The following is a 13888-nucleotide window of genomic DNA, read 5'->3' on the forward strand; positions in this document are numbered from 1 at the left end:
ACGAGGAACGCATGCGCAATGTGAAATGAAAGCAAACAGCAACATATCGATACCAGTCTCAAACTACTACCATAACCTTGGAGTCAGGACGGTATTAATGGGACTACAGGCAAGGGAACTTTACTTAGAAGCCAAACTAAGACACACCGAATCTGCCTGAAACGGAGCTTTCTCGAAAAACGAAGAGAGAAGTGAAACATCGCTCGCGTTTGACTTTTTGGAAGTGGCTCTAAAATAGTTCTCCGACTCTGCGCACTTGCTTCCTGTTGACACTGACTCCGTCAAATAACCAATCAAACGACTCACTGACAGAAATGTAAAAGAAAGGAAAGCCGAGGCCAGGTAAGAACGCGGGACAGGAGGTAAACAGACAGGACTCCGCTGGAACTATTTTCTACATGAGTCTTCGGGCAGGATGTCGCTGAGTTCAGGCGGTTGGGCTCACTCCTCCCCAGACCACACACCAGACCACTCCGCCGCGCTCCCCAGCCACTATGGGGCCTCGCCGTCTCAACTTGGCTGCCACACCGTCCTCATGTCGGTTCGGGTGTCAGTGTGCCATTCTGGGATTCGGCCCCTGTGTCTTCCGGGAGCAGGTGATGAGTCACTCCGCCTGCAGATAAGCATGGACCCGGGGAAATCCGGGGAATTCCGGCTAGCGCTCCTGGAGAACGGCGGGACTGGCCGGAGTGCGGTGAGTTCACAGCAGTGCGGGGGTTGGCTTGTTGTGATGTGTGTTTAAATGTGTTGTTAACATGCTGTAAAAAGATAATAGGAAAGAGATGTATTCTAGATGTACCTCCACATCAATGCAAGGCTCTATGTTGTCCATGTTTATTTTTAATGAACACTACCTCAAGCAGTGCAGTGATTTACAGTTTTCTGGCTTTACACCAAAGCCATTCTGGTCTAGGAAATCCCCGCAGACCCTTCAGGGTCTTAAGTTTCTTATGTAAATTGCCTTATGCAAAGGCCATACCCTTGACAACTTGAGGTAGTGATTCTAAATAATTAAATATTAGAATGTTTTTTGAAAAGACATGTTTTTTTTTTTTTTGATAGATATTACCATTTTTACCACTCTTTTGTGAAGGAAATTAATGTCTGTCCATATCCTCTTTGCACAGGTTGTTTGGGTGTTTTTAAAGGGCTCCCATGACCATGGGGGACAGATTCAGGCCACTTTGCTTGGAAGCAAATGCTATGTTTTATACATATGTTTATTTTATCTAACTACATTTTTTTACAGTATAGTGGGAAATTAAAGTTTAAACAAACCCATCACACAGTGACAAGCACGACTGCCTTTGATTTCATCTGATTCTCGCTCGCTCTTCTTTATTATTTCAGACCATCGCCGAGTTTGATTTGAGGAGCGTGAACTACGAAGTGAAGTCGCCAAAGTGCCACGAGCTGAGTTTGGCCGTTCCTCCCCACGATCGCATCAGCTTCAACTTTCGCTGCGAGCAGGAAGCCCAGGAGTGGGCTACTGTGGTGATGTCGTCACTAAGAGAAGCACACAGAGGTCAGTCACCCAGGAGAGCAAACACTTGTAGATGACAAACAGATATTTGGCCTTGGAGCAAAGTCCATCTAGCCTTTTTATTCTGCGTATCCAGTCAACACAGAGAAACAACCATTAACACATGACAAATTTCAAATAACCAAATAACTTAACCCCGCTAACTGCATGTCTTTGCACTGTGGGAGAAGCCAGAGCAGCCGGAGAGAGCCCACTCAGACACCTTGAGAACATTAAAAACTCCACACATAAAGGCTAGTGCCGGATGGTAGAGTCAAACCCAGGACCTTCTTGCTGTGAGGCAATAGCGTTAACCACCATGGTGCAAATGCATTCAAATTTGCAAAATATTGTAGGATGCTTTTGTTATGCTGATCCACCCTGTAGCGAATTTGTGTTTGTGCAAATTGAGGTATAAAATGGACCGTGTTCAGTGGTTGGTAGCATCACCACCATGAACCTCACCATTCCAAGCTTCATCAGAGTATAAACCCTAACCAGACTACGAACAATAAACCTCAGATTGTCTCAGTAGGCTAATAATGACATCATTGTGATGTTCGTAAAGCTATAAAGTGTAGTTTTAAGTAAAGTGAGCATCGTTTAAATCATGCCCTGAGCTTTTTTCCTTATCCTTTAACATACAACACAGAGAACAAACCTGCGTCACTTCAGTGTTTGTTGTGACCTACTCTTCCCTTAACTTCTCCCGTATATGTATAACTGCCCATGCTGACTCAAGGATGCTGAGGCCTGTGTGAGCTGAGAGCTCTTTGTTCTCCTCATGGCTAAAAATAGTTGTTCGTGCCGCTGGCTGTATGTTTGAAGTTGCACAAAATCCAATCAAATAAAATTTATTTAAGCATGTTTTTAACTAAGCAAACGCAACCACAGTGCTGTACAAATTATCGGACAGGCAACATGAGTAATATATGCAAAACGTAAGTTAGTACATGTTAAACCGTATAAGATAAACGCGACATACACATTGATTTATTAAAATAAAAACGAGAGTGATTACTTGGACCTGCGTGAAACACTGCGTGTCCTTCCTGGTCTGCACGGCTGCTCTACAGAGTTGCGCTCAAACAATGGGGACCTCTCTTTTTTGAAAAAGTGCAGCGTTGTGTGCGTGACTGGGATACAAACTGTGGAAGTGATGGTCTGATATACAAATTAGGCTTGTGGAACCAAGCACAGCACTGTCAACTGATTCCACTTTCATAGTGGAAACAGTGGCAGACGCTAGCTGTTACTCTTCATATCTCCATACGTTGCATTGCTTCCGCCTGAGGGCTCAATTCACACAAACATGCGAAATGATAAAATCACAGGATGATTGAGTTTCTTCTGGAGCTTAATGTGTTTTCTTTATCTCTTTCTTGTCTTTGATATCTGTTTAGTTAAAATCCTTTTTTTTCCCCCTCTGGGTTTCAAATTTCTATATTGGCAGCCTCCCCTCACCATAATGAGCCACAGCAGCCCCCTGACGGTCTCCATCATCAGAACACCTTGGCTTTGCAGCAAACAGGTGGGTGTGACACCTCTGTTTCTGTTTTCATTCATTTATTTGTTGTTAGCGCCCTTCTGATCTCTGTATGTCTCTCTTTGTTTCATCATGCGTGCATTTGTTTCATCTGTAGAGGACACTTGTATAGAGCTGACCAAGGCGATAGAGGCAGGTGACATGCAGTCTGCTTCTGCCTTTGCTGCTACGCTCGCCCATCAACGTGCGGCACTTAGGATCCAGCCCTCCACCAGAGACCACGAATACAATGAAGTCAAGTAGGAACACGATTACTCGTTATGATTTCGATACTTCACGGCACGATCTATAATCAGTAGTTTTATGTTTCGATAATTTGATGTAATCTTAGTTGTTTGCACGGGTTTCATCTTGTCTCGCAGTTTGGCTGTCGTAGTGGAGGATTCGTCCTCATCCTGTTGTGTCACTGTGAAAGTTTTCCCACACATGACTACTGCGTCGCTGAAACAGCAGGTTAATTTAAGCTACATATATATATGTATATCATATTCCTTTCACAGCATGGTTTCGATTCTGCCCCACTGTTAATGTTTCTCTCTCATTCATCATCATTCTCTCCGTGTTTGCTCCCGTTCCTTTCCAGATGTTTCTCGAATACGGCTTCCACCCACGAGTGCAGCGCTGGGTGATCGGCCAGTGCTTGTGCGTCGACCACCGATCCCTCGCGTCGTACGGTGTTCGTCAGCACGGTGACACGGCCTTCTTGTACCTCTTGTCAGCCCGCCACGCTCGCTTGACCCCGCAGGCCCTCCAGCAGGATCAGGAGAGCATCCTCCTCTTCAGCCCTTCATCTCAGTCTTCTCCAAACCCGCCACTCCCTGCTACCTCTGCAAATGGCCCCTCATCTCAGGACTGGAGGCCTTACACCACACTTCCTTCTAGACTCCGTACCACTACCAACACTGGTAAGATGTGGTCTCTTCACAGTGGTTTATGTGAAATCTGAGCTATTTAAATCAGAATTACACATGTGTATTTGTTGCTTTACTAACAAAGGGCCTTTGAACACCTTATCACTTGTGATCATTGCTTTGAAAAATACACCATTGTATGTTACCAAGGCTCTCAAAATTTCAAAATCTCTGGTAGCCCTTCGGGCAGGCCCTCTTCAGTTTTTGGTAGCCCAAAATAAATGTAAGTAGCCCGAATAAAAAAGAGAGCAATTTTTTAATGTTTTGTTTCCTTTACAATATTTTACATTAAAGTATAATATTGTAACGGAAACAAAAATTAATCAGAAAGTTGTTAAAATACAAATCACAACAACTGTATAAAAATCACAGTCATCAACTCAAATACTTGGTTGTAATTGAACAGAAATTTCTATGAACTTGTAAGAACTGTGTAGAACATGAATCAGTCTGTGTCAGATCCTGAATCTGAAATTTCCACTGAAGTCAAGGGTAAGGGGTGAGTGGAACCAAGATCGAGGCCATTTGCTTTTTGAAGTTTGCAAAGACTGCTAAATTTGGCCAATGGTGGTTCACTCTTTGCAACATAGTACGCTTTTGAAAGATTTTTCAGGACTTCTGCTTGTGCTTGGTTTATTTTTAGTATGTTTTTTGCAATTGCTGTTTGTTCTGGGAAAGATATTGCAGACTGAGCAATAATGCATTTCTTGCATTTCTCATGGGTTCTGATGGGGTCTTTCTTAAAATTACTGGTCCCAGTTACAAAGGCGCTTGTCGACTCAAATGAAATGAAACTCACAACACACCTGGCAGAACACCATGTTATTTAGCTTGTCATATTCCAGCCACAGAAATTCTTTTGTCCATGAAACCAAAAAAGCTGAGCTTTCTTTTTGCCTCATAGTCTGATTTGTCATAACTTTTCCGTTTTGTGGTAGGCTTTTATTTGGCTGCCCCTTCTTCACCCTGACCTGTCTTATTTGGCTCAGCAGAACTAAAATACTGGCGTAAATCCTGCTGCTTTTACACACGTACTTACATAACGGTCAGCGATTCTCTGCGCAATCAACCTCTCACATGTTTAAGCTTGCTGTGGGAGATTTCACTTGTCACGTTTGAATAGTAAGCTAATGAGTGATAAGACGATGTCAGAGGAATTGGTGCGCAATTAATCGTCACTCACCAATCAGTGCTGCCGCTCTTTGCGCGATCGCAAAGTGAAAGTGAAAGCAAAAAACAAGCGCAAATTCAAACGCGATTTCAGTATGTCGTATATTGACAGTGGCTCATCGATGCCAATAACATACTTACTCAGCTACATTTGCGAAAGAATGCAAAAGCATTGACATATATTTTCCCTTCCTATGATAGCCCGACGGGCAGGGCTGAGATAGATTTTGGTAGCCCGACTGGAAAAATCGCTAGCCCCGGGACGTCGGGCTAGCGATTTTGCGAGCCCTGGTTACATTCTTATCTTTTATATGTTATTCTAATAAGAGATGAGTCTTCCCACAAAAAAGCGAAAACCTGGCGTGATATAAAATTGAAAGGTCTCCTCTTTAAGGTTGTGTTATTGTGCACCTCTACATTGCTTCCAGGGCTCCTGCTATTATTTTAGATCAGTTCAGTCCTGTTCTGACAGTGTGCAAGTGTGCATCTGTGGGAGGTGGGAATCATAAGACCCCCACGATACAGTATCATTGCAATTTTTAGCATTTTGCAATAAGCTGAGTATCACAATAACATATACTACAATTTATCAAATTATTACAAATTATCTTTATTTATTTCATAAAATGTTGATATTGGTACCGATACAAAATAGCCACGCAAAATATTGTAATACCGTGCCTTATTGATGTTTTTCCACCCACCTCTATCATCTGTGCTGTGTTCCGAATCAATAAACCAATACGTTACAATTTTTTTTTTGAGTGTGAAGACAGAGAGTAGGGCTCATGATTGTGTTGGTGTGATGAAAAAGCGTCTCCCTGCTCAGTTCAGCGTGTGTTGAACTCTCAGGCACCTTGAGACGTTACAGTAGTGGCCTGCATTGACAGCTTAATGCTGGGGGAATTTGCATTTCGCACGGTGGGGTGAATGTCGAAGGGAAAAAAGTGACAAGCATGCTCCTGACCTGTTTGACAAAGAACTTAATATTTTGTCACATAAAGTAGGTCACAGCACAGATACTGAGACATGATTTAGAAGCAGAAGTGTTTGAAGTTGTTGTGCACTGGCCAAGAAGACCAACAATAGTGACTACATTTAAATTAAGTATGGCTTTTGTTTTTCAGTGACAGATTCAAAGACTTTATTGATCTTACCTTGTATGACTCTTTAACACCTCATTTCCATTGTTAGATAAAAATAAATAATGTAAAGTGAGCAATCCCCTACTAAACACTGTGCCATAGTTTGTCTGTGACTTTGTATGGTCTGTGCCCACATAGTGAAAATGTAACTCAGCAGAATACCAAGGAAAATAAATAATGACTCAATTTAAATCTATATGCATACACTTCATATTTGTGTGTCCAGCTTAATGATTAACATTAGACAGTGCAGTCAAATTTATATCCTACTTAAAAAAACAAAAACAAACAAACATTAGAATCTTGCAGCTGTTTGTGCTACTTTAATAGGACAAACAGCTGCAGGACAAAATGCAGCTGCTTGTCCTATTAAAGTAGCACATTCACCTGTAGTCTGTAGCAAAGAACAGTTTTTTTGCAGTTGCAAGTTAACATCTGTATATGCACCTGCTACATGTATCAACCAAAGCCATAAAGCCTTTCACACACTGGCATATTGAGCAAACATGTTTGCACGCAGATTTGATGTTGTCTGCTTAGTCTCTTTGTTTCTCCTTAAATGCCTCAGGCGGTTTAGAGAGGCAAAACATCAGAGATCTCATCAACCTAGAGATGCCTCAGCTTGATAAAGCCCTGAGCCCGAAAACATCGCCTACCCAGGTAATGTAATTTTTGTCAACCTATCGAAAACATATACTCAAAAGACACACGGTTAAGTTCGGAAAGGTAAAAAGAATGTAGAGAATAACGGCACTAAACAAATTTTTTAGGGTTGGTCATGTCCCTCGTGCACCTACATTAACAAACCAACGCGGCCGGGCTGTGAGATCTGCAGTACGGACCGACCTGAGAACTACGTTGTCCCGGGGGGATATCAACCTGATACACTGGAGCTCAGAAGAATTCAGAAGGAGAAAGAAGCTATCCGACAATACCAGCAGGTATTTAAAAAAGAATACATCCCTGGTAGTATGAACGTGCTTTCACATGCACATACTTAATATGATTTCTGGAATATAACATGATAATGGGCACACACAGCTCGGTTAAAAATTCAGGGACGGGAGCACCACTTAGTGACACACAGTTTGGCCAAATTTGACAAAATGCTCAAAGTGAAACCGGTGAAAGGGAGAGGGTGATATGTATTTATTTTAAAAAAATTAATAACCGTGGTATTTGAATTGAAACTTTCAGGCTCTCTCAGGTTGACTCTCTTCTCTTCTGTCTCTGTTTTTTGAAGGAGAAAGGGAGAAGAGAGGTGCTGAGGAGTGCTGGGCTTCAAAACACCTCACTCCTGTTTAACCTGGACCAGAACTACTGAACATACAGACACAGGCAGACATACACCTCATGTTCATTTCTATCCTTGAAGCACCATCTCCACTGCAGACACTGCCCATGACTATATTCATGTCCACATGCATGCACTAAAACTGTCAATTTTACCCCTGAAGTCATTTTAAGCTGTCTTTAGGTGGGATTCATGCATCGGTTGCATCCCATATTTGCAGATTCATAAGATCGTACAGTTTACAGGTTGTGTGAGAACATGTTACTTTCTTTATTTTATTTTATTTTTTAATTTTTTTTTCTGCACATTTTCTGAAAAATGTGCAAAAAGTGCTCTGAATGAGCAGTAATGCTGACAACGACGAGCAGGTTTTTAAAAACAAACCTGTCAGATTTCTTTCTACATTTTGACCCTGGTCAAATATACATGGCTCCAAAAGACGTTACTCATATTGAACATCCAGTGACAGTCGTAATCACTGCAGCCTTTCAGCAGTGGCTTTTTAATGAACTCTTTAGGAGCAATAGTTGCCACCGAGTTGAATGTATGAGTCATTTATTTTGCACTGCGATACTGTATATACTCTGAATGGATAAAAATAAAAGGTTTTGACTCTGTGTGCTTCTCTGTGTTTGTGTAAGTGAGGATTTAAAATGCACATTTGAAGAAAAAGCTGGAAGAACACAGTTTATAGAATTTGCCTTTATCCCTCACTTCCCTCCTCCAACAACACCGCTCCTTCTTCCAGGCGAGGGAGGAGGAGCGAAGGCAGAACTTTGCCCGGCTGGTGATGATGGATGGTCAGGACCTGGTGCCTAACCCTGAATCTGTGGAGTGTAGGATCTGCTATGCAGGCTTACAGCCGGGAGATGGCATCCTCCTGAGGGAGTGTCTGCACTGTTTTTGCAGGTAAAATTTAGGGGTGGCGGTTTTTTGATTTGTTTTGTTTTTCTTGTACACCTTGGGTGACTTTTCTGTGTTTGTGTGCATGCCTGCTTAGAGAGTGCTTGCGCTCTGTCATTATGCTGAGCGAGGAGCCCGAGGTGTCCTGTCCCTACAGAGATGACACATACTCCTGTTCCTGCTTCCTGCAGGAGAGGGAGATCAGAGCTGTGAGTGAGACCAACTAACAGCTTCTGACACTTTTTTTTTTAAACTACAGTTTTAGCTTTTAGTGTTAGCACACATTCACCATCTTCCTCCTGTTTCCTGGTGACAGTTGGTTCCTGCAGAGGAGTATGAACGCTGGCTGCAGAGGGGTCTTTCGGTTGCAGAGTCTCGGTGTGAGGGCAGCTATCACTGTGCTACTCCTGACTGTCTGGGCTGGTGTGTGTATGAGGATACTGTCAATGTCTTCCACTGCCCTGTCTGCAAGAAACACAACTGCCTAATCTGCAAGGTAGAAATCATACACATTATATACTGGTATAAAATGAAATGTAATAATTTATTCCTGTCTTTTGTTCCTATATTGGGTGCTTGAACTCATGTGATGCATTAGATTTGCACATATACTATGTAGAGATGCAGATTGAACTTTGATCTAATTAATTAGTCCAAGCTAATTATAATAAGTTTATTTGAGTGGCTTCTGCCAGGAACAGTTTATTTTAATTGCAAATTATGCTGTTAAAGATGAAAAATACTTTGTACAAATGAATATGTAAATGAAAAAATGTCCAAGTATTGACATGCTTTTAACTGGTTTGGTTGCCTCATGCTAACTGCAAATTGAATAAGAAATGTTTATTTCTGTAAAGAATGCCTGTTTTGCTCATTCCTAGCTACATTTTTATTGGTTTTGTCCAACTGTCCTAGAGTGAAGTTTTTTAAAAATCCTTATTTGTTCCTCTTTCTATTTTCTCCTCAGTCTATCCATGAGGGTATGAATTGTAAGCAGTACCAGGACGATCTTGCAGCACGTGCTATCAATGACTCTGCTGCTCGAAGGACAACACATCTACTAAATGTGAGCTACAGACATGGAGTTGTGGTCAGAAGTTTTCATACATTCCTTGTGGCATGAATATCACGGTAATTTGGGGCTTTTAGTTATTTCTTTGAACGGCAGGATACATTTTTATTACTTTGAAAAACAAGAATTGGGTGCAAGTTTCTAATCCACACAGGCTCAAAATACAGACTCAGATCTATACATACAACCCCACTTACATTTGGTTAAATATCTCATAGCAAGCTGTACTACGAGCAGATGTTTTTGGTAGCCATCAACAAGCTTCTGCTATAATTCTGTCTGTGATATTTAACCACTCTTCTTGGCAGAATTGGTAGAGTCCTTTAAATTAGTTGGTCTCTTGGCACAGACACGCTTTTAGTCCCCAGGTTTTCAGTAGGGTTGAAGTTTGTACAGTGGGAAGACCATTGCAGAAGCTTAATGTTAGCCTGCTTTATCCAATCCAAAACCAGTTTATGTGTGTATTTGGGATCATTGTCCTGTCTTAACACCAACTGAATCAAAGTTTCAGCCATCTAGCTGTTGATTTGTGATGAAGCTGAAGAATCTAGAGGTAGTCCTTCTTCATTATTCCATCCATTCTGTGTATTGTACCAGTACCACTGGCAGCAAAACAACCTTAGAACACGATGCTACCACCACCATGCTTGGCAGTTTTACTTTGTTTTTAGGTTTGAAAGCCTCACCCTTACTCCTCCAAACATGTGTCTCGTAATTGTGGCCAAATAGCTCAATCTGACCATAAAACCTTTGCCAGGAACACATTTGGTTTGTCCATGGGGGCAGCTGCAAATTTCAGTTGAGCTAGAAGGTGTTGATTTTGGAGCAGGGGCATCTTTCATGAACAGCACACAAATCCCTTTTATGCAGCAAATAAAAACAAAAAGTTGTAGTCAATCACAGTTACTAACAAGAAGTAAGCACGCCTTGGCTTTGCCAAGTTAAAAGACATTGTAGAACCTTCATCACTACTTATTAAAATATTTAAGTGAGTGTATGTATATATTTGTGCCTGTGTGTATACTTTTAAATCTGTGTAGATTAGCGAAAATCTCAAATAAATTCAAACTTGTGCAAGAAATTCTTGGTTTTAAAGTAACAAAGTAACAAAAGATGTCTGCTGAACAGAGCCACCCTGGAAAAAGAACCGTCCAAAGAAATCATTAAAATCCCCAAATTACCATGACATCCATGCCAATGATGAGTGTATGTGAACTTCTAACCACAACATCTGTACTGTATGTGGGACATGACAGAGAGTTCTTTCGAGTTGTGTACTGTTTTAAGGCTATTTGTAATGCACAGAGATAGAAGGAACAGTGTTACAGATCCACTTTTACCTCCACTCATAAGCAGTGAATGGCTTTGTGGTCTAATGCTTACAGACAAACTGATATATACTGGTAATTCTTTCCATATCCTTGGGTCTCATATTCTTTCTTCTTTTTCTTGTTCTCATTTCATCTCTCTCAAACAGACTCTTGTGCAGTCAGGGGAGGCCATGCGCTGTCCACAGTGTGGCATCATTGTGCAGAAGAGAGATGGATGTGACTGGCTGCGCTGTACAGTCTGTCACACTGAGATCTGCTGGGTAACCAGAGGGCCACGCTGGGGGCCAAGGGTATGAAATCTGTCCTTTCTACCTTAACTTTAACAATTAATCTATTTTTGCTTTATTTAGTAACCTTGGTCAGATAGACTCAAAAACTGTTTATGTCCACCTAAAAAGACTGCAAAGCCTTGTTTTCCATCAAAGCATGTTCCTCATTCTGTTGCTTTTAAAGGGTCCAGGGGACACCAGTGGAGGATGCCGTTGCAACGTGAACAACCGAAAGTGTCACCCCAAATGCCAAAACTGCCACTGAGAGGGTCAAAATGGGTCAGATTGCCCCGAATGAATGAGTGACTGAACTTGGGGAAAAAAGCTGCTCTCTCAATAGCATGGAAAGAAAGACTGAGATTTCTATTTAAGCTATATTTAATACAAAACTGTGCAGAATTTATACATTAAATACATACTGAGATCTTTAATCAACAAATCTCTAACCGTCACTTATTTTCACTGGTTTTTCCACTGGAATCCGAATGAAAGAAATAATATTTTTACATGTCGCTGCATCTCACTAATAAGAATATGTGGTTAGTTATGTAACGAAGATGAGCGTGGTCAGAATTATGCAGTATAAAAAAAAAAGGAGTATTTACTTTGAATGCATGTGGTGCCTTTTCAGAATGTTTGCACAGCTGATGTAGCAGTACAGGTGTGTTACTTTCTGTTTTAGCAGTTACACGCCTGGATGCATTACATAAAACTGAAGTGGCCTTGTTTCTCGTGCACAAAAATCAGTAGCAGGGTGTTTCTGAATGAAACAAAATGTGACAATTTCTCATTGTGATAGATGAATGTGATAAATAGATGAAGCAGGAGTCCCGAGTTACATATAAGAAGCATTTCTGAGTGTGTGTATGTGTGTGTTTGTACGTCTGCGTGATGCCGTGTAAAGACTGCATAGGTGCCTTGTTACCAAAGAGGTTTGAACTGAAACAAGTGTGTGTCTGATTATTCGTTCGATTGGGATCTGTTGGTCTGATGCCTGAGAGAAACCAGACTGTTCTCACTGTTTTATTACTCACAACTCTGTGTTCGCCCAGAAGCTGCACTGCTCACATTTGAGTATTGTGTGATGACATCACCAGTAAATGTCAAAGTGTGTTAATTAATAGGCAGATATTGGTTGTTAAGTTTATATTTCCTGTATGGGGAGGCACATGTAAACACCTTTTGTCAATAAGCTTTTACTCCTTTAGTAGACCTCGGATACAATAAAGTAATTCATTACAGTGTAAATACTTGGAATATATTTTTATCCATGTATGCATCAATGCCCTCTCTTCACTGGAAAAGGGAAAAAAAAAAAAAGATGCCTAACTTCAAATTCCTGAGTATTCCCTCGACTACACTACTGCCCAGAACTGACAGGCCAAGAAAAGATCCTCACTCTTGTCTGTGTGTAAAAGTCAGCACTGTGCTGCTGACTTTCTGTTGTGCCTTAACAATAAATAAACACCATTCAAACTCACACGTGTGTTTGAGAGTGATTTAACGTAGAACTGAGTGAATGAACAGGACCTTAAAGCTGTCATGGTTCTTTCTAATCCTTTAGTAGGGTGAATTTTTCACAGCTTGTAAATATTCAAAGACTTGATTTCTTTGTGTGAGCAAATTTAATGTGTGGTGCTGGGTGGGTTATTTTAATTGTAGCGACCAAAGAGAAGACTTAGTGACTTCTGCATGTCTTCTTAAATGCACATGAAATTTCAGTGGTGAGCATTTTAAACAGTCTGCCTTTACTTAAACTACAACTAAGCCCCACATTTTCCCCCCTTTAGGGGTTGCCAAAGAGGATGATTCCCCCCCCCCAACCTCCCCACCTAACTCTAGCATCCTCCTCTATCACATCAACCTTCTGCATCTTCTCCTTCACTACATCCATGACCCTTCCAAACTGCTCAACCTGATATTTTCATTTCTAATACTGCCCACCCCGGTCACTCCCAATGACAATCTTCATATCTTTAACTGTGACACTTCAGGTGAAGCTGGTTCACCTCCGGTCTTTCTGTCAGTGCCACCATCTCCAAACCAGACGTCATAGCAGTCGTTTCCACCTGCTCCACCCACTCTGCACTCTCTACTTCTGCACTGTCTGTTGCTTTGGATGCTTGATCCTGGGTATTTAAACTATCCGCCTTCACAACATCTACATCTAGTATCTTCACCTTTCCACCCATCTCCCTCTCATTCACATGGATTCTGTGTTCCTACCACTGGCTTTCATTCCTCATTTCATTCACCCCCACCTCTCCACCTGCTTCCTAATCTCACTACAAATCACACTGTCATCTGCAAACATCATCGTCCACAGAGACTCCTACCCACCCAACCTCATCTACTAACTCCAAACATGAAGAGTCTCAGAGCCTATTCCTGATGCAATTCCATACGTCACTTCTACCGCACACCTCACCACTCATACTTCTCTGCCATTGCTGACTTCCTCATGCAGTACCACATTTCCTCTCTTGGCACTAAGAGTAAACAAATACGAGTAGCCCAAATATATGTAAATATGTAAATAAATGTAACTTGAAGCTGTTTTATTCTTTCATTATGTTACAATGTATCCATTTTGCGTATTTAATCAGATGGTACCACGCTTCAGAACAACAAACCCTTCTTCACAGACTTTTTATGAGGTAAAGTTTTCAGCAACAGCCCTTTAATCACCTCGCGGTTTCAAGGTTATTGCTCCAGTCCGCCATTC

At 41.4% G+C, this 13888-nt stretch overlaps 1 protein-coding gene across 1 annotated transcript; it reads left to right on the forward strand.

The window, feature by feature from the left end:
- Positions 1-12643, forward strand: shrprbck1r (sharpin and rbck1 related). Its single transcript, XM_013270372.3, has 14 exons — positions 1-694; positions 1351-1525; positions 2976-3053; positions 3166-3307; positions 3431-3521; positions 3652-3973; positions 6863-6954; positions 7065-7235; positions 8337-8497; positions 8589-8700; positions 8808-8987; positions 9459-9557; positions 11041-11184; positions 11348-12643. The coding sequence occupies exons 1-14, from the start codon at positions 416-418 to the stop codon at positions 11426-11428; spliced, it is 2127 nt and encodes a 708-aa protein (XP_013125826.1). The 5' UTR covers positions 1-415; the 3' UTR covers positions 11429-12643.
- The last annotated feature ends 1245 nt before the right edge of the window (positions 12644-13888 follow it).

This window comes from Oreochromis niloticus, linkage group LG9 (genome assembly GCF_001858045.2).
Source record: "Oreochromis niloticus isolate F11D_XX linkage group LG9, O_niloticus_UMD_NMBU, whole genome shotgun sequence".
Classification (NCBI taxonomy): Eukaryota; Metazoa; Chordata; class Actinopteri; order Cichliformes; family Cichlidae; genus Oreochromis; species Oreochromis niloticus.

Excerpts from the sequence above, each read along its gene's own strand:
- shrprbck1r (XM_013270372.3), top strand. The coding sequence starts at position 416 with ATGTCGCTGAGTTCAGGCGGTTGGGCTCACTCCTCCCCAGACCACACA. Across the intron at positions 3,054-3,165 it reads CTTGGCTTTGCAGCAAACAG|AGGACACTTGTATAGAGCTG; the intron begins GTGGGTGTGACA and ends TTTCATCTGTAG. Across the intron at positions 8,701-8,807 it reads AGGAGAGGGAGATCAGAGCT|TTGGTTCCTGCAGAGGAGTA; the intron begins GTGAGTGAGACC and ends TCCTGGTGACAG.